At 44.3% G+C, this 20136-nt stretch overlaps 1 protein-coding gene across 5 annotated transcripts in view; it reads right to left on the reverse strand.

The window, feature by feature from the left end:
* Positions 1 to 20136, reverse strand: part of NHS (NHS actin remodeling regulator) — a 267912-nt gene that overhangs the window by 18494 nt on the left and 229282 nt on the right. For all 5 annotated transcript variants that reach the window (XM_064499608.1, XM_026120723.2, XM_026120724.2 and 2 more), the window contains 2 exons: positions 7575 to 7727; positions 5248 to 5381 (listed from right to left, as the gene is read on the reverse strand). In XM_064499608.1, the coding sequence (XP_064355678.1) occupies positions 5248 to 5381; positions 7575 to 7727 (287 nt within the window). The remainder of the gene's footprint in view (positions 1 to 5247; positions 5382 to 7574; positions 7728 to 20136) is intronic.

The following is a 20136-nucleotide window of genomic DNA, read 5'->3' on the forward strand; positions in this document are numbered from 1 at the left end:
GGGAGGCGCTGGCTAACAACACATCCGTATTCCCTAGAGGGTTTTTTTTTTTTTTTTTTTTTACTCCTGCTGCCTAAAAGGCACAGCTAAGAGAATGGCATGCGGGATCAATATTATTTATGACTTCAGGCTCCCATTGCAATGGGCGGAGAGAATCTCCTTCCTAGGGATGACCTTAGGAATAAAACAGGTGTTATTCACCCTGAGCACAGTATTAGCATATAGCTTAAGCATCAGTAAGCTTTATATATAGCCTACTTCTAGCAGTGAACAGAACACCTGCAGGAGGCTTTCACCCAAACTGAGCACAGAAATAATACGTCCTCATTAGCAGTATGGCCTGACTTTACATTTGAAAACAATCATTTGTATATTGGAAAGGTAACGTGCAGAATAAATGTGAACTAGTGTTTAATCCCAGCATCGCCCCAGTCTCATACTGACTCCTTCTGTGGCTCTGTGTGAAACCTCCCTCTCAGTTTCTCTACCTGTAAAATGGAGAGCCTGCTACTTCATTAACTCGCAGGAGCTCAGCAAAAAGGTATTGACTGATATGTGAGAAAAATTAAAGGTCTGCTAAAATAAATACCAAAAAAAGGTGAGCAGCTTTCCAGTGTTTTCAGGGCACAGTTGACTACTTGAGTTAGATACTAACATTCATGCCTGTACAGCGTCTTTCTTATGCAGTCAACTAACACTGGAAGAGAAAACAACAGGAATACTTCTGACTATGCTATTTCTGCTGCAAAACACATTCCTGCTCACCTGCCTACTCTCAACATTTATATTTCCATATGCTTCACTCTCCTCAAGTTTGTGTTTTATGTGCTTGTGGGTGTTTTATTTTATTTTGGAGCATCACAAATGTGATCTGTTAAAAGTACTGACAATCCTTTAATGATTAATGTGCTGCTCCAATGTTTTGATGAGGTAAAGATAAAAATAAGACTTGTTTTCTGACAGAAGTCATACCACACATGGCATTCCAGCAGCTGAAGCCACAAAATAAAAATCCTATAATTCAGGATAGCAGGTATTACGCTTATTGTGCACATGGTACTATGCAAGTTCATTCGGATGAATTACATCAGATAGCTTTTATTTTTAAAGAACAACAGGCAGGATTTGCACACAGAAAACACATAGCCCAAATACTACCTGGCTCTTCACTCAGTCTTTCTTAGCTGAGGTTGGGTATGGCTTCAACACTAAATTGTGGGAGAGTTAGTATGTGCAGTCGCCTTTCCCTTTGCTGGGCAAAGCCCTCTAAGACAGACCACAGGGAATATTTCTGAAATGGCAGGGAGGTGGAATAAATAACCTGATGGGTTCTTTCCATTTCACATTTCCTCTAGGTCTCAGGGAGAGGCAGAACCTGCCTGGAAAACAGAAGCGTCCTGCTTCTTCGCCCTTACATCCCAGCCCGGATTCTAATTATAAAGAAACTGATACTGAACTTTGTGCAATTGTGAAAGTCAGCTTCCAAGTATTAGAGGTGCCTTGCTTCATCTCTCTTATTTTACTACAATGGCCTTGCCAGGAGGTTTGGGAGAAAGCATATTGCCATGACATCTGAATTCTGAGAGTTGGGCTTTTGGAGCTTCCCTGGACGGACTTGGGAAAACCAGAGAAAGGAAAAATGTGAAGAATATGAAACAGAAGTCTGAGCTGCAGTTAGAATGACACAGCATCTTCATACTCAATGACTGGCCTCAGCAGTATTACAAGCAAGGTTGTCACGGGAACATGCGTAAGGAATATTTCTCTTGTTTTCACAAGTCTGCACCTTCCTCAGATTATGCTTTGTTTTTTTCATTGGCAAAAGTGGCTGAATGAGTGATACTTATAAATCTGTTCGGTTGTATATGTCTTCCACGCACAGAGACACTAAGTGGGCTGGAGTTCTCCAGCTTGGAAAATGAATGACTGGAATGGCGAGGAAAGTAAAATCATGCCTGCAAAAATAGGTATAGAGAAAGTGAATGAGGAAGCATTATTCACTATTTCTCACAGTCTAAGAACTAGAAAGCATCCAATGAAATTATAAGGCATCAGGTTTAAAACAATCAAAAGATACATTTTCATTCAGATTGTTGAAGTTGCTGTCACAGGATGCTGTTGAGGCTAAAGGTATAAATTTGCTAAAAAAATGGATTAGACAAATTAAGGGCAGACTGGTTTCTCTGTGGCTATTATTCTGTATCTGATTTCTGGCTCAGGAGCTCTGTAACCAATTACTGCATTAAAGTGGAAGGATAAATCATGGGAAGGTTCACCCTGTAATGCCCCTGTTTCTTAAAGGATCCTCCGCTGGCCTCTGGGCTAAGTGGACCTTTCATCAGACAAAGCAGGGCAGTTCCTATAACAAGCCTAGACTGTAAAGCTAGCTCCAAACATTTGTTCTCTGGGATACAAAAGATCCCATGACATGCAGTAGTTTGCAGGAGCAGTTCTCTGCTTCCTCTTGATGACAAAGTGATCTTGTGATGGAGCAGTCCAAAATGGCCTTCTTGAACCACTTATGCTGCTATTAGTCATTTTGAATTATGATTTCATTTGGTCTTTCTTGGAAATTGTGGCGCTTTTGCATCTTACTCCCTGTACAAATAGTTGTGCTTAAAAGTGAATCTTATTTGTTATGGTTGAGTTTCTTTGGAAAGGCTGGTGATAGCCACCTAACTGTAGCAAAAATAAAACAGCCTGGAAGCCTGTGCTGGGCCAGACGCAAGTGACCTGGTTTTCAGCTGCTTTCAGTTCTCACAGTTCTCAGAAAGGCAGTTTGAAATTTTCTCAAAATCAAGCCACTTCTTTCAATGCCTTAATGTATGTTTGAACTTGGGTGGCCGGTTTGGAAAACGCAGATCCTGTAACTTTTTAAAATTTCCTAGCTGGGAGAGTTGATTACTTTCCCAATTTACAAGACACACCAAAAGTGACTTGTATTGTTTAGTATTCCTTTCACCAGCACCTTTCCAATGCATCAGAACAGGGGAATACAGAAGAGACTGCTCTCCCATGAATAAAAATTGTTGTGAGATTTAACATCTTCAGTTCATTGACAAATAGACCATGCAATCAACTGGCATCAGATATCAAACATAATCAACAGCCCCTGAAGCATATGTACATATACAGATGTCAAAAAGCTTAGGCTGAAAAGGGCAAGCTAGCCAGTATCGGCAACTTCAACTTTCTCTTGTAATGATATCATTAACTCATGAAGACTGGCACAATTTCAATTAGGTATTAACAGCTGCAGTATCTTTTTAAAATCTCTGATTAACCCTTCACCAGACAGAGCATTCATGTGCAGTTTCATCTTGCCTTGTTCTCCCTTTAGACATTTGCCCCATGAACAAGGGGTTCTCCAAAAAAGTGGGTCAAGGCACTTTGGAGTACTCTAGCCTTGAAGTAGTTGTAATTCCTAAAGAACACTGCCAGATGGCTTGAAATCAATCGGATTGCAACCTCCAAGTAACTCTCATTTGCTCCTCCTTAGGGGAACACTGAACCTGGTCAGCTTCCAAAAATAGTGGGCACAAAGCGTAATATTTTCTCTCTGGAAAAGAAAAAGGTGGACTTGTTGGTAAAGCCAAGAAGTCTGTATTCAGCACGACTTAATTTTGCCAACTGATGCAGCACTCACAGGGTTGCTCACTATTACTTTGTGTTACAGATGGAAGTAAGGTTAAAAATGCATTGGTTGTTTTCTAAACACGGCGAAGACTCAGGCCTTTCACCACTAAGTATGCAATTTCAAAAGACGTGCCTTGCTCCCATCTGATACTAACAAAGAGAGCTGTGTGTTCTATATATTGTCTGAACTATTACTTGTAACCTGTTCTGGTGTATAACCTGGGGTCATCTCTCCCTTACCTTTCAATGCCTTTACAACAGCACTATCTTTGGTAATGCGTTATAAAAGAAAGGAAGACTGTTTCTCCTTTATGCCTTCCTACTCTTTTCTATGCTGTCTCTTAATACCAGAACACCTTTTTTCAATTGATTCATAAGGCCTAAAAATTTAATCAGTTCAAGGCTCACAGGTGATGCTTTCCTTGAAATCATCCAGATAAGCAGCCAAAAAACCAGAACAGTCAAACTAATCCAAACCTCATCAAGCACTTCATGTTTTCCAAGCAGAAGCAAAACACTTTATATGGACTAACTGATGGTTTAGTCCCTAGACAGGTGCTTTACACTGTGACTCCTTTACCATTACAGCACTTCTATATCATATATATATATATATATATATATATATATATATAAATAAAATAATGGATTAGGATGAAGGTATTTGGATTTTTAAGCTAATAGGTGACTATTCAGTAGCTACAGATTTATAATGTGCTCATGGCTATAGTATTTCTGTAGATTTGAACCTGCACATGGAGGATAGATCTGTCCTCATGCTGAGGGCTGCCATAAGTAATATGCATCATTTAAGTCAAATTCAGGTCTGACCTGTGGAGTTTAAATGAGATTTAAGGAATGCAGTGGACCTTAGCACAGGGGAGAATTCAGCTATGGAGAAGCTTTTATAGATCAAACACCCAGATCCATAGAGGACCAAAGTCCTACTGAAATCAGTGGGAATTAGAGACACAATTACAGTTAAATTTTGGATCTGGGTGTATTTCCTTTAATGATGGTAAATACCACTCAGTCAACACTAGCTTGATTCAAATTAGTGCAGCAGTGGCAAGTCAGCACAGACATACAGGATCAGATCTTCAGTTGGAGTTTCTACTTGGCTGGTTGAAATGCATTTGTGAGAAATGCAGAATCTGAAAAAGTTGCATGGAAGTGGACACTGCAGATTAAGGCCATTACCCCTGTGCGGAAAAAGTGGTTCCTCACGGCTGGAGGAGTGCTGCCAAGCCCCTCTGCAGCCAGAGGTGCCTCAAGCCATTTGTCAAAGCCCTTGAATTCTTGTGTCTTAGCAATGATAATTCCAGGACTGAAATTACAGCATTCCTTCCTGGATGTGCTCCCCTAAGCAGAAGTGAAGAATGCAAAGGACTATGGATTGGCATACGAATGACTGAGTGTGTCTGTTTGCTGGCCGCACATGAAAAATGTGCTGGAAACTGTTACCTGAATAACTTTACTGATCAGTTGTTTATGTCAACTGCATTGTACCTGCAAGCACTCGCTAGGATACTGCGAACCATTGTCAGGGTTAGGTCCCATAATTAATAATGTGTTCATATGTGAGACCTGTAGTGCACAGGAAAGACTTACTGGTAGCAAGTGCCGGTCCTTTATCGCTTGCCTTTTTTGACTGCAGATTGCAGGGAAGGGAGGAAAGGGGGGAGCCACCACAGAGATGGAGCCTTGGACTTTTTGCTCTCTGTTATCCCCTTGGTTTCGATGCTCTGTTTTGGAGAAGAAGAAATAAGCCATGAATCTTTCAGAGCATTGAAAACATGTACATGTCTTTATTAACAATGAAACTGAGAGATGAATAGGATGTAGAATTCAGTGATGAAGTTCCTCTTCTTCACTGACATTGCTTACTATCGTTGTTGTAGTTGAAGGGGAGAAGCATAGCCTGGACTCCAAGGCCCCTGGAAATGCAGTGTTTATAGAATACACTGCTATATTGCAGTGTGCGTACTGAAGCTGAATTCTCCCCAAATGGGGCTTTACCCCCCATTCCTAGTGTCTAACTTCTAAGTGCTTGTGACCTGAGACCTGATTTCCAACAGAAACATGCAGCTCATGTTGCCTTGAAACACTGAGATATACATTAAGAACTGCACTTAACAACAACAAACAGTATAAATTATACCCCTCTGAGGGGAAAGAAGGAAACACAGTCCCAGGTAGGATTTCCTTGCTCAGCTGCACAGCCACACCAGGTCCTGCACGCTAGCTTGGCATCTTGAAGGTTGCTGCTGTGGCAGCTCCTTGTCCAGAACTACTTCTGGTTAAACAGATAAAGAGATAATGAAGTTCTGATAGAAGAAATAGGTGAGACACAACAAACACATTTAGGGTAAATTTCAGAACGTAATTTCTCTCCAATATATGCAATCATTTAGAAAATAAAATAAAGCAACACCTGACAAACTGCCTGCTGAATCTGCCTAGCTGCCAGTAAATATGGAGGATGGGAAGTTGCCAAAACTGCAATTTGTTACTTTATAAAATGATTAGGCATTTTCTGTCAGCTGCCTCCCCGAGTCGGTGTCAGGATTTCTCCTGCCCACAAGATGGCAGACAGAGATCAGCCGGCTGCTGGGACAATTGCAAAGCAGACCTGCTAAGAACAGAAAAGCCAAATTCTGTTCTAATTTTAACACTACTATGACTGCAATTCCTCTTCATGGCTCTTTGCAGTGCTATGAAGACATACTGCACCGACAGTGTGTTTCTGAGTTAAAATCTGCAGAGAGGTTCAAATGTGGTAATTAACTGGAACGTTTTATCCAGCTAACAGATGCTGCACAGATCCAAGTAATCGATTATTATTATAACCTAGTAATAGTAATAAATGAGCAAGAAAATGATAGATGTTGATGCAAAACACCTCCAACACAGAAGGTTGCTGCTGAACATTTTAAAGGTGACCAGCATGGATTTTCTCCTTCTTTATTACACACAAGGAAGAAAGGATTGTTTGCTTGCTTTTACTTACTTCCTTTTCAAAATTTTCCCTCAGTTAGGTTGCCAGTGAAAGCTAACCTTTCCCCATCTTTGGCCTTCCCTGTAGTATGCTGTTTGAGGATCATCCAGATGTTTTCACCTAGTAAATTCCCTTTATGGCAGGGATCCAGGAGACCTTGTTTGCTCCCACTCCCTCCTTGTTACACTTTTTGAGGCTACAGGTCCCAGGTTTGCTATGCAGTACTAGGAGGTGTTCCCTAGCCTGGAGAGAGGCGAGCTGCTAGATCAAGCTACCTGGGGTATCACATCTGGCTTTCAGTTGCCACCCTTGGAGGATGCAAATCTCTTCCAGGACCTGTATGACGCTTGTAAACCCCATGCAGACATCTCAGTTTCGGTGGAGCCTCTCTAATGCCACTGGGCTTCCAGTTTTAGCCCTTGGGGTGTCAAGCCCTACCTGTCCTGGAACTGAGGCATCGTTTAACATCTGTTCAGCACAGGGAGACAAGATGTCCCTGTCAAAACATGCAGTGCCTCAATCCTTTTGGGGTAATTGTGTGAATTTGCTCACATACACCATTCAGACAGGTCCAACAAGTTTTCCAGAAAAGCTCTGGAAAAACAGAGTTAACTCGCTTAGTATTTCTATGGATTTTTATTTTGTTTGTTTTCTTAATAGAAAATAATATGAAAGTAGAATATAAAATGGAAAAGTAAAAGGTCCCTTTCAGCTCTACTTTAGCAATCATAAATGAGCCAAAGAGGGCATGAACCTTTCGTACTACTAGAATTTCTTTTCTCCTCAGCTTGATTTGCTGGGCTGAGTGCCTAAGTCCCTGCGGAGACCAGCACCCACTGCCCTACCCATATGCCTGAGGACCCCTCTGTTGCCTTCAGGGGAGCACGGCGAGGCCTCGCGTTTGCGTGGTGGCAGAGCCCCAGCGTGCGTGAGCACCTACCTCTGCGCAAGGCTCGCAGGTTCTGCTTGGCGTGGTGGTGCAGCTCCTCCACACACGGCGGTCTCGTGGAGGGGAGGAAAATATTTCTTTGCTGATGCCAAGGCGCTCGGTAATAGACACTCAGTTTACTCTCTGCATCCAGGTTGGAGACAGCTGTAGAATGAAAACGAAACCCAAGATTAGACTTTGAGCCTTTGTTATATCAATTTAGCTAAAGAGCAAAGGATCTCACTTGGAGCAGAAGTAGCAAGAACGAACACTGAAGATGTTACCTCTCCTCCCACCAAATCACAGTGACCGTTATCTTCTCGGTGGGTCTGTACTGCAGAATACCGCAGTGCATTTAGAGAATGCCTTTTTGCCTGATCACAAAGGGCTGTAAGGAGGAAAGCAGGTGCAATATTGTATCAACATTAAATGCATAGACTAAGGGATAATAATTTTATAACTGGCTAAGCGAAAACACAAAGAAGCTGAGCAATATTCGCACAGTCACATCTCGAGCCACGGCAGAGAGAAATGGAGCCCCCAGTTGCCCAGGCTCACTACCAGTTACCCAGTCTCACTGCCAATCTGCTATCTTGCTACATTATGCCGTACTTTACTAATTTATGGCATGGTCTGCTAGCTCATTGCCTTCCAGTGCATAAAGACAGATATTAACTGGCCGTCCTGCTGAGCAACTTTAACTGTAGCCTATCAAAAGAGGTTCTTTTAGGAGACAGGGATTTTTGAGGGACAGAAAAATGTCAGTTCCTCTAGAGAGAATCTTGAGGGACTTCCTGGGAAAGCTGCATGAACTAAGTCCATTCAAGGAAGGAGAAAATTCCTCAGGAACTACAGGAACTCAGGGGAGATGAGTTTAACTTCAGTATATTCAGTAACTAGTTTTACAAGGGAGAAAATGTATAACGCCACAATTGGGAAGTCCAGAGCCCTAGCATGGTGGCAGAGAGCAGACCTGTCCTGCTGTGCCTATGGCCCACAGGAAGAAGCGACATATTTTGTGCGTTCCCAGCTCTAGTGCTGGGCTTGTTCCTCCTTCTACAGGCTTCAACACTGAGGGTCTCTGAGCATCTCCTTCTTGGCCACTCGTGTCTCTTGTAAAGCTAAGGAGTTGCTCTATTTTGCTTACGGGCCAGCACAAAATGATTCAGGAAGACTCTCACGCCCAGAAGGAAGGACAGAGGTAACTCGTAGGGGTCTCTCAGCCCAGCCGAGGAGCCAAAAAGCCAGCGTGTTTTGGGTTGGTTTTCCCCACAGGAAACACGTTCCTCTCCCTTCCCCTCATCTTCCCCAGGCAGCACAGTGCACCTGGCCCTGTTCTCCTTCCTCTCCTGGGAAGAAGACCCAGGAGGAGCTGCAAAAAGTGGAGCACGAGTGACCTCAATCTCAGCACTGTCCTGTGCAGCAGGAGCCCCCATCCAAGGAGGATCCAAACAGTGGTTTGTAGCTCTGCATTACTGACTCTGCTTGTGTGCAGCCCCCTTCTCGAGCCCGCGTCTTGTCCGCTTAGAGGATGAGCATTTTGCGGCAGGGACCTCCCTTTATATTGTTTTTACAGTCCCTGGCAAATGCAGTCCCCAGCCCCTTGCCTGGCAGAGCCCTAGGCACTGCCACGATAGAGGGAGAAGAGACATACCACTGTCATAACACACCGTTGAGCGGGAGGTGAAGTCAGAGAACAGAGAGGTTGGCAGCAGGACGGCCAAAGCAGTATATTCTCTCCAGCTATGCAATTCGCATATTTTGGGGCTCTTACACGCTCTCCAGGTTTTTGCACTCTCTGACATGCAGGGACAGTTTCCCTTTTTCAAGGGGGAGTCAAGGCAACATGTCAGAGCGCTGTTCTCTGCTGGAGCCGTTTTGCTCTTTCTGGTTTTGTTGGTTTCTTTAATGCAAAACAACATTTGCTCAGACTGAAGGCATATTGGTGTTTGATATTGAGAAAGGCACCGGAAATGCTACAAAGGAACTGGAAAAGTACAGTAGAAGAAGAAGAATGAGGGAGCAGACACAAGGGAACAACGCTGCCTTGTGCAGGATGCTGACAGACTATAGACGTCTTTGATGAAAAAAAAACAAACCAAAACCAGGTCACAAAACGCTGTGGGTGTTGGAAAATAAAAGTAGTGGTATAATATGGTGATGGACCTGCTGGAGTTCGGGTTCTAAAAGCTTCAATGTAATTGAACGAAACCCAAATTCTGAGTCCGGTAGGGCGCCTCTCTTTGCTTTTCAGTGTATTTTTGCAGATGGGGTTTTACTCAGGTTTCACTATTTTTGCAGTGCTACATCCATGCAACTGGTCATGTTGTTGTACATGAATGCACTGGAGTAAGAAAAAACTAATTGGCAGTGGGTTTTTTTAGGATGAATGACAGTAATGCCTAGGTGTTAATCTTGAGGATTTACTAATTAAATTGTTAACATCATAATAACATAATGTTGCCAAATCGTAAGCAGAACTTTTGACGGCTTCTCTGTCTGTCACCACTGCAGTAGGTGCATATTTCACTACCATTAGTTGATTTTCTATCATCTCCTTTACCCCTTGAGGGTAAGGAAGCACTATTCCTATTTTACAGACAAGGTACCAAGACACAAAGAACTTGTCCGGATCCCACCTATCAGCCTGAGTCCTAGCGCATTGCCTCTTTGGGAAGCTAAAGGCAAGACAAAAATTTCTAAGTGATAGTAATGATTCTCCACCCATTCTTTATATCACTGATTCATGATCACAAATTGTACTCTGGAGGCTAATGAAATGTTAGGCACAACCAGTTCCTCCATACTCCCAGAAAAAAACTGTCTAGACTGCAGCTCTAGTAGTTGTCTGTGATGGAGTTAAATAAGTGAGTGGAAAGTTTTACCTACTTATGAAATGTTCAGACACATTTCATTAGAACAGAATAGATTTCACTGCAATTTTTAACTTGTGTAAAGCTCTCTTGGCTTCGGCAGCAGTGTTTTACAAGTAAGAAGAGTAGGAGTTGGTTTAATATACTTCGTGTGAGGCCTAAAAAAGAAACCACGTGAATACAATTCTGCTATGCACCGGCTGTTCTAGGCACACATTGCTGTTCACAGATAAAATAGCACTAGCACGACCTCTGTGCCATCCAAGAAGAAGTACCCTTTAGCAGGCAAGCCTCGCAGAGCTGTGTATAGTGCTGTACCAGAAGAAAAATAAAGAGCAAATACACTGCTTATCTCCAAATGATAGGCCACTAAGAAGCTTACAGTACCTTGTGCCATGGCCCCAGCTAGTGCAGATCTATGTACCTTCTCTTGTTTTCCTATAGTAACTCTGATTCACTCTGTCAGGGAATATGCCCCACTGACACCAAGAAAGCAGAAATATTTTACAGTATGCACTGAACAGTCCTGGAAAAGCTGGAGTGGATTTTCTAGGAGGCCAGGATAGAAACTAAAAGATCTGGCAAGAAAGCTGCAAGGGGGCAAATGCTCTCCATCTACGGTGGGGGAAGAAGCTCGCAGGGAGGGAGAAATGCTGGGGAGGGTAGAGAACAATGCTGGCCCAAGGACAAAGAAGTATAAACTTGCCACAAATAAAATTAGGCTGGATACATGAAGACCGTGTCCCAACTTCAGAGCAGTGAAGTACTGCAACAACCTCCCAGAAAGGGCAAGGACAGTGAGAAAGCTCACCAAGAAATGACAGAGCCTGAAACATTTCTGCACAGGATCAAAAGACATGGTGGCCTGCCGTAAGAGGGACCAGCTTCTGCTGCAGTCTCTCTGGCTGTTGTTTAGCCTGTGGTCCTCCAGTGACATCTAGTCTGGCCCCATCTAAGGGTTTGGGTGCAGAGCCCTGGGACAATTGCTAGGAAGTGAAGCCAGTGGATGCAACCGCAGGACCAGACTGCTAACTCACAGGACCCCTGAATGTCTTATTTTGTCTTATTGCTTGCTTTCACTCAGCAATTTATATTGCGGCTGTTTTCATAATGCCTATCCTGAGCACGGCTGTAGCCTCTGAGCACCATCATCATATGCATAATAAATAAAGCAATACAGAAACTGTAAAGCCACACTCTTTAAATTATTAACGACTGGACATCAAAGTGAATGGGAAAAAACCCTCTACATAAACAGGAAATACAGCATTTCAGGCGTCACATATAGCTTGTTAATATATTTTTGGTGTGCGCTTTGATCAATTTAGAATATACAAGTGAATCGTGCAAACAATCATGTTCATTTCATTCCTGAGTTAAAGTAATTGTTTTCTGTCTTGTGGGATGACGAAATGGCAAGAGACCATTTAAATGGATTCTCCATTACATTCTGCAGTTCCATTAACGTTGGCTGGTTTCCTGACAACCAATGTCAAACAGACATACTCTAATAGCTGTTCTTATAAGAAGGTTTTTGAAGGTTTCCAAATAGCTGTTTTATCAAAGCTGATCATATTTATCATTTACAGACCCTTCTCATATCCACATCCTCTCTTTCACTCTCCCTCCCGCCTTTAACAAAGCAAAAAAAAGGATCCTGCCGTAGCAGAGCTGGATGTGGATGCTTGAAGGTTGTGCGGCTTTAGCGCACTCAGGCGTGCTTGTTCTAATAATAACCCCGCAAAGGCCAAGCAAGAAAGATTTCTGCTCTATTTATTTGATAGATACAGGGGTTTCCCCCCCACAGCTCCGTCTGCTTCTCTAGATGCATGCCTCTCCCCACACCTCAGCTCCTTCTGTTTCTCAACTTTCTACTCTTTTTTTTATGCATTATTACAGCTACCGTTAGGTGTCGGGGGGGAAAAAAGATAATTTCCTACGCTTCCTGGTTCAACGCGAAAGCACAATTTGGTGTACGGTGTGAAAAAGCGCAGAGCCTGGAGGGCATTTTAGTGGAGTGAGAGGAAGGTGCCTACATGCTAAAGGACAGAGAGCCCAGAGCTACTGTGCCCCAAACTCCCACTCGAGAGAAGCCAAACCTGCGGCTGCCGAATCCTTATTACAGCATCTGGGGTCCAAAACACAAAAAGCACAGTTAAAGAGGTTCAGGTGAGCAAATAAGCCTATTGCTGAGCTGAGTTACTCTTAGGAGAGGCTCTAACGACGCAAGCCCTCCCCTTGTCTGTGGACCCAGAGGAGCTGGAGGAGCGAGGGCTGCGCACCCTGAACAACTGCACCTCTTCTCCCGGCTGCGCCCCGGCCCCCCAAGGCCGCCACAGCCAGAAGCAGTGCGCAAGGCTCTGCTTGGGAAGCCCTTTTTCTCCAGCATTGAGGAGAGTTTGACCTGCCATTTTAGCACATGCCATTTTTTCTAGTCATTCTGGGTAGAAATGGTAACATGGCTCCCGTGTGATTCAATGTAATAACAAAGCTATATATTGACCCAGCTTTGCATAAATAGGCCTATAGCATCAGTGGCAGCTGATCAAACTCTTCCGGACCTGCCACACAGGTCAATGTGATCTACTGTCTATTAAGTTCATGTGCAAAATATTGTAAGAAAATTAACTCTGAGAAAGACCAGTTCATCTCAAATGCTAGATAATCTGGCAACACATCCAACTTCATCATGTATGTTAGTGTATAAATGTTTCATTAAGGCAAGTGCTGAGTCTGATGTGAATTTTATTTATAGCCCTAAACGTCTCGAATGATTCCCCCCCCCCCCGCCACTAAGTACTTGTGTCTTGGCTGTCACATCCAGGGGGTTTAAGCCTACAACGCAGGCAAAAATCGACAGTCACTTCTGTGCTGTGCATGCCCCACGTTTTGTGCAATGCATCAGCAAGTCCTGTTCTTTCAAAGCAGCTCCCTCCGTCGCTGCTGCTCTTCTCCTTGTCTCGCCAACCACAGGGGGCTGCCCAGCCTGGGCAGTGACAGACACAGACCAGAGGGGCAGGAGCCCAAAGCTGCTGGAGCTGGGACACTCCTTCTGTTTTCTGGAGTTTGGCTCGGTCCCAAAGGTGCACGCGCCTCAACATCTCCCCCAGGCTCGGCCAATTTTCCAGCTGCAAAGCCCAGCGACTGGAACTGCAAATAGCTATTTGGATCAGTTGCCTTCCCACCCCAACTTCATGAGGGGTGCAAAAATGCCTGTGCAAAGGGAGCATGTGGGCATGGCCGCTCGGGGAAGAACAGGTCGTTGTGAACAAGGCTACTTGCTCTTCAGCATTTCGATCATCCAGCTGAGCAACGGCGACTGTGCTTACAAGCACCTGCATGCACATAACTTCTCTTGCACCTCCAGGTGACATGTGACTGCAGCCAGAAAGTCAGAAATACCTTGATGGCTTGAGGCACCGTTGGCCTCAGGAGGTACGGGATGCTGTGCTCTATCCCCACAGCAACCTAGCGGCTGAAGGGCAGCTACAACTCCTGTCCCCATCAGGGCCAGGGCAACCCTGTCAGGGAAAGCTTTCTTCTTGAAGTCCCTTGGCAACAGGGGACGTCAGATGACCATCCCAGTGAGGTCCCCACCAAGGATGCTTGGCCAAGACCTGTGGAGGGGTTGGTGTGGACAACAGCCCCGTAGGCACATGTCTCAGGAGACTCTCAGGGACCAGTCCCGGCACCCCAGCCCCTTGGGGCTGTGGAAACCCTGCTGGTGTGCCTTCCCCTCCTGCTCTCTCATGGGCACGCTGGTGCTCCTAAAGATGTGCAATAACGGAGGCAGGTCATACCTATGGCCTTGGCAGGGCTTTCTAAACATGCCTCTCACAGGAGACAAGAGATACATGAATCTGAGTGAAATAATAAGCTGCGTGCTGAACCCCCTGTGTGATTTGCCTCACCCCTCCTGTGCATTCTGGGGAATTTGTTCAGTGTTTTGACAGGATTCCCAAATCCTCGGTCATGTCTTTTGTTTCTTCTTTCCCAACTCTGACGTTCTGCTAAGTGAGGGCACTATTCGGCATGGACATTTTCCTTTTAATCCTTGCAGTGCCACTGTCACAGGGCTGTAGGTGACTAACACCCCACTAAAGATGCTCTATCAGTCATGTCTCTCTACCAGCCCAGACTGGAAAACCTGCTTTGTAACGGCTTTGCCCATACTTATTTTTGCCATTGTGAGGGCAGCAGCCCAGGCCCTGAGACACTGGTTTGGGCAGCTGGTCTGAACTCAAAGCCTGGATGCCCATGTCTGCACTGCCATCGGCACTCACACACACACAAAGCAAACCTAGCTCTGGTGCACCTACACGGGCGGCAACTGCTTTCCAGAAAAAAAGGAGGAGGGACATGACAAAACGAGTTAAGTCTTTAGCTCTATGCAGATAACGATGATAGCACAATTATTATTCTGTTCTGCACTCATGGATGGACAATTTAGCAAATTGTTCAAACTCGAGCAAAAAGGCAGAAACCTAACTGACAGCAGAATCTGTACCTCCGGAGTCCATAATCATAAGACTGTGATCTCTTAAGCTCTTTGTATTGTTTTTTTCTTCCCAGTAGTTACACTTTTCATGTTGCAACCATAGTTTCTTAGAGCATCCCCATGACATTTTGCTGCCTCTAATTATGCCACACATATATGGAAATAACAGCTATTTAGGAGAAAAAAAGACAAGTGGACAAAACCCCATCCATATTCAGTGTTCAGTCACCTGGAAAGATTAAATATTGGAAAATATATGATTTCAATGTCATTTTCATGTGCAGATCCTTCAGTTTTGCATTTACCTGGTATTCAGTTAACTGGCACAACAACAGCCATAATTCAAGAGGGTTAGGAAGTGTGCGATTCTTATATACGTAAGAAGATTATGCTGTTAAGCAATATGCACTTATGTGAAGAGTACCACATGCTAATCCCCTTCTTGGCTTTGCTGCTTTCAATCACCATTGGCAGTATTTGAACATATTTTTAACTGCTTTCCTGAACTGTCAAGCAAGTTACAGTGGCCAGAATGGGACTTGTTATTTCAAAGTATTTCAAAGCTGTCACTGGGGCACAGACAATAACCTCTCGGAAGTACACAGGATTTTATAACTTTAAGCCTTCATTCCTGCAAAGTTCCTCTAGCCAGCGGTTTTCACCTCTCCTTTTATTCCTGCTCCCCAGCCTGTGTTTTACATTGTCTCCAAGAGCAGCTGGGAGTGAGCAAGCTTCATGCGCTCAGCTACCAAATAGCAGCAAATGTAGCCAACACAGATTTCTTTTTTTTGGGGGGGGGGGGGCTCATTAATAGACTTGCCCTTCTCACCCGTGAACCAGCCTAGAGAGATGAATGGCATTTTTATTTTAGAGACACATGTGTACATATTATACATATTTATGAATATGCGCACGTGTGGTTGTACGTACTCCCCAGCCCCATCACACTGAGCTCTGCAGAGGAGAAATCCCTCTGGACCTCATCCCTTCTAATGCATGGTGACAGAAAGCGCTGAAGAGAGTGCAACATACCTATCTATTAATAAACATCTGAAATGTTCAGTAACGCATGTGCAGCCACAGTGTTTCCACGGTCCTTGTTCAGTTACAGAGAGCAGGAAGCCCATCAGGGAAAGCAGATTAGTAAGCAAAAAGGAAAACTACAGATCAGGTTCGGCTTTATTCCTGGGGCAACTGAAGACATGTGGCTAGACAAAGTTTTCTCAGTTGTGCCTGGGTAGGCATAAAATTAAGCTTAATCCGGTTCTGTTTCTGAGACCACAGTCCTGCTGGAAAGTGACTCATGCCTCAGCTAAGCGTTTCTACCAGAGAGTGGAAGTAATACAAAAGGCAGCGCTGGCGTTGCCTCAGGGCAATGGTAAAAAAGGCAGAAAGCCAGTGAGTTCCGCCAGGCAAACTTCAGGTTGCTGGTAGCTCAACTGTTCTGCAGGATAAATCCATATTCATTTCAATTTGCTACCACGTTCCAGGAGAAAACAAAAAAGCTATTTAGCCAGTAAACAATGTTAAAGAAAAAAAAAAGATTACTTTAAGGCTGCTGTGCTTAATGGTAGGGATGGTGTGTTAATAGCAAGGATGATGTGACATCACACGCACACATATATGTGTGTTTGGCTACATACACACCGGAGCATGTAACTGGAATCAGTGCCCCAAGAGACCCCTTTCGATCCTACACTCTGAATTAGTTTAAAACACTTCATTTAATCTGATGCACTTTCAGTGCTTGTCAACACAGATTTCTTCCCACATTGACCCTTCACATCACTCCCTGCTCTCATTGATAGGCAGCAAGAGAACGTCTGTCTCCAGTTGTGCAGTGTGTGGGCTCTATCATATGCTCAGTAAGCACATTTTAGACATCCTTAGCAATTCTCTCTCACTGCTCTGCTACTTTTCTCCTCCACTGATTCAGCCCAAATCACTACTGAGCTTGCCACAGTTGCTCCAACAGGTCACCATAATGCTCTCTTTTATCATCAAGGAGCGTGTGTTCACTGTGACGTTGCTCTCAGAACACAGCTGCCCTGATTTCATGTGCCAGCACTTGGGAACAAAGCTTTGCAAAATTCATGCACTATTCTACCTGCCTTGGTTCATGCTTACCTTCAGAATCTTGTGACAAAACCATCCTCCCATTCCTCGACAGCCTGTTTCTCCATGGACTACACAACACACACTTTTGTGATGGGTCAAGTAGTGTTTCTGCAGGGCAGTTTTAACCTGTCTTGCCTATGCTTCTACTCAAAACATTCAATTCCCCTGCATATTTCTCTGAACATTTGTATCTAAAGTGGTCACTTTCCAGTAACAACCTTTTGAATCTGTGCTGAGGATCCTCTTTCCAAGGAGAGCAGAGGCTTGCACATTAGAGCCCATACATCTATCAGTATCTGCCATATGAAGAACCTCTCCACATTTGTCAGCATTCAGGCCAGCAGTAAAACACCAGGAGCCTTGAAAAGCCTTGCTGGAAGGTGACACTTGACATAGAATATGTTGTGTTTGGCATACTGGAAGATAAGATTTGGATGACTTATTCCAAGTACAGCAAATATATTTCCATTTTCCTTGAAATATTCATAAACTATAACCTTCCATCAATGCTCTAAGAGCTAGTCTCCATCAATCTCTGTGCCTTCTCCATTCAGCTCTCACGAGTGTCATTTAGCATCAATTATGCCCATAGTGCGGTGATACAAACACCTGTCTCTTAGATGAGTAGATTGAGGGCATCAACTTATTTTACACAGGACATCAGATGGCTGTCAGCAGATGACAGCATTTTGTTTACTACTGAGCTGGCCCTCATGCAAAATGATAACCTGTAAGAGAAAAGCCCTGCATCCCACTGCTTAATCTTGTTCCTGATGTGGCTTTCCACAGGTAATGATGAAGTCACTGTTCTGGAAGGACAACACATACTGTAGCGGAAAAATGTTATGAAATGTGAACAGTAAAACCAAACCAAAGGTCCCGGTTACATTTTGTATCTAGTATTAATGTATCAGGGATGTTTTTCTATGAACATTTTCCCTATTACTGTTTTAAATCGTTCCAAAGATCTCCAAAGATCATACATGAACTCACAACATCTGTTATCTGACCTCCAGGAAAAAAAAATGCTCTTATGACTTGTGAGGAAGAAATGGTACAATCCAGAGGGACTAAAGAGTCAGGAAACCTCTTGGTCCCTTGGTCCCTGCATGCGGGGCCTGAGTGTCACAGGGACAGGAGGACAGTCCCTGCCAGAGGAGAAGAAGGAGGAAGCCTTGCCTTTCTCCTGTCCAGCTGCCCCCTGCCTTGCATATAACAGGAAGAGAGAGAGCAGGGGGACATCTCTCTGCCACCCAGCCAGAAAGGAGGTTTGCCCGGGAGGGACCTGTGGGGAGAAGGAGAGAAAGACTTTCCTCATTTGCACTGGTTTAACCTTCTTGCCTTCAGTGGATGGCAAGGGGAGGCCGGGAACTGGGCTCAGAAGCTGCTCCCAAGCGAAAAACAGGACTGAAGAGTTCATACAGAAAATGAAAATGAACAGGCAGGGCCCCTTTTCCCTTCCACTGGCACCACTCGTGGGCTGAGAAATGAAGCCCCAAAAGTCAGGAACAACAACCATGTGTTAAGAGCAGAAATGCTGGCTCATATTTCACACGTTTTCCTCCCCATCAGACTTTTTCAGTGTGCTTGGCTATGTGCCCTGAACACCGCTTAACTGCAAGTTGAGGTAAGTAGCAACATTTTCTTCCAATTATATTTAGTAAATACTATGCTACTATAGCTACATGTGTTCCTTTGAATTAGTCATAGGCTTTTGGGGGAAGACACAAAGTCAGTCATCTCAGAGGGACCAAAGGCAATTCTTTGTTCCCCCAGGAGAAATATTCTTGTTGCTTCTGCAGTGCCATCAGACCCTTCCTACGGAGGGACTGAGAGACCTCGTTCTTTCTCAGATCTTTAATTGCTCTGGAGGTCATGCCTGCGCTCTGAAGCTTCTTCCCCAAAACAGCCCAGCAGCTTCTTTCCTTGGGTCGGGCAACAAAAATGTTCACAAAATTCTACTAAGTTACTCTGGTGCCACCGTGACGGCCAATGGATGGCATGGCTCAGGGGTGTAATTAAAGATATGACTGATTCGTTGTGTAACTCCTCCTTTGCACCTTCCAACAAAACTTGGACTAAGTTAATACCCAAGTCCTTCGGCAGCAGTCCTGTCAGATATTCCTTGGTGATTTACTTGAAAGTACAACTCTGGTAAAAGACTTTGAACTGCGTTTGTACAGCACCTGGCACAGATGGTTTCTGGGCCATGGTGGGGAGTGTCCTATTTCAGCATTTCCAGGAAAACCTTCCTTCAGTCTTACTTCAGACAAGACCCTTCTGCAGAACAGTAGTGCAAATAAGGCCAGAAGGGTTTGGAGAACCATGCTCAGAAGTCAGCTGCAAAGAAATAATATGGCTAGCTAACTTGGGGAGTTTCACTTGTTGAAACAGTATCAAATGTAGTCTTTGTTGTTTTATAAGGGGAGGAAGAGCTGCCTGAAAATATAGATTTTCTCACCCCCTCCCCACTTTCTCAAATAAATTGATTTTAACCAAGAAATCTGCTTAGGGATGGATCCTTGTTTGCCTTGTAAGATAGGGGAGAGAGTACAACAGATTTCCCTTCCTCAAAACCTTTGCTCCCCATGCAAAACCCACTGCAATCCTAGGTATGCCGCAATCCCAGTGCACAAACCGCAGGGCAGCAGCAGCACTACGCACTCCCAAAGGCACCGCAGGCAAACTGCGGCTGCCGCTGGGGTCTTCTGCCGGTGCCTGTGCTGCCTGGATGCGGGGCGGCTGCTCGTCCAAGGAAGTGTCCCCGAACCACCCCTCCTCGGTGCACCAACTCCTGTCCAAGCACGCAGCCTCTCTATCCAGGCTTTTGGGCTAGATTAGCTTCTAATGCAGAAAACACGGACGTGTGTTACAATGAGTGGAATAGACTGTATTATTTATAGTACTTTCTATAGGCATGTCTAAAAAGCCGCTGAGACATACTGAATTGTTTTTTAGAAGGAACCCATCCAGATAACATTCGGAAACTGTCTTCGTCAGTGATATTGTATACCTAGACTTAAAATGAATAACTTAGTCCATGGTAAGTTATTTTCCCCTCTATTCTCATTGTTTGAACAAAATG

The sequence above is a fragment of the Dromaius novaehollandiae genome, chromosome 1 (assembly GCF_036370855.1).
Source record: "Dromaius novaehollandiae isolate bDroNov1 chromosome 1, bDroNov1.hap1, whole genome shotgun sequence".
Taxonomy (NCBI): Eukaryota; Metazoa; Chordata; class Aves; order Casuariiformes; family Dromaiidae; genus Dromaius; species Dromaius novaehollandiae.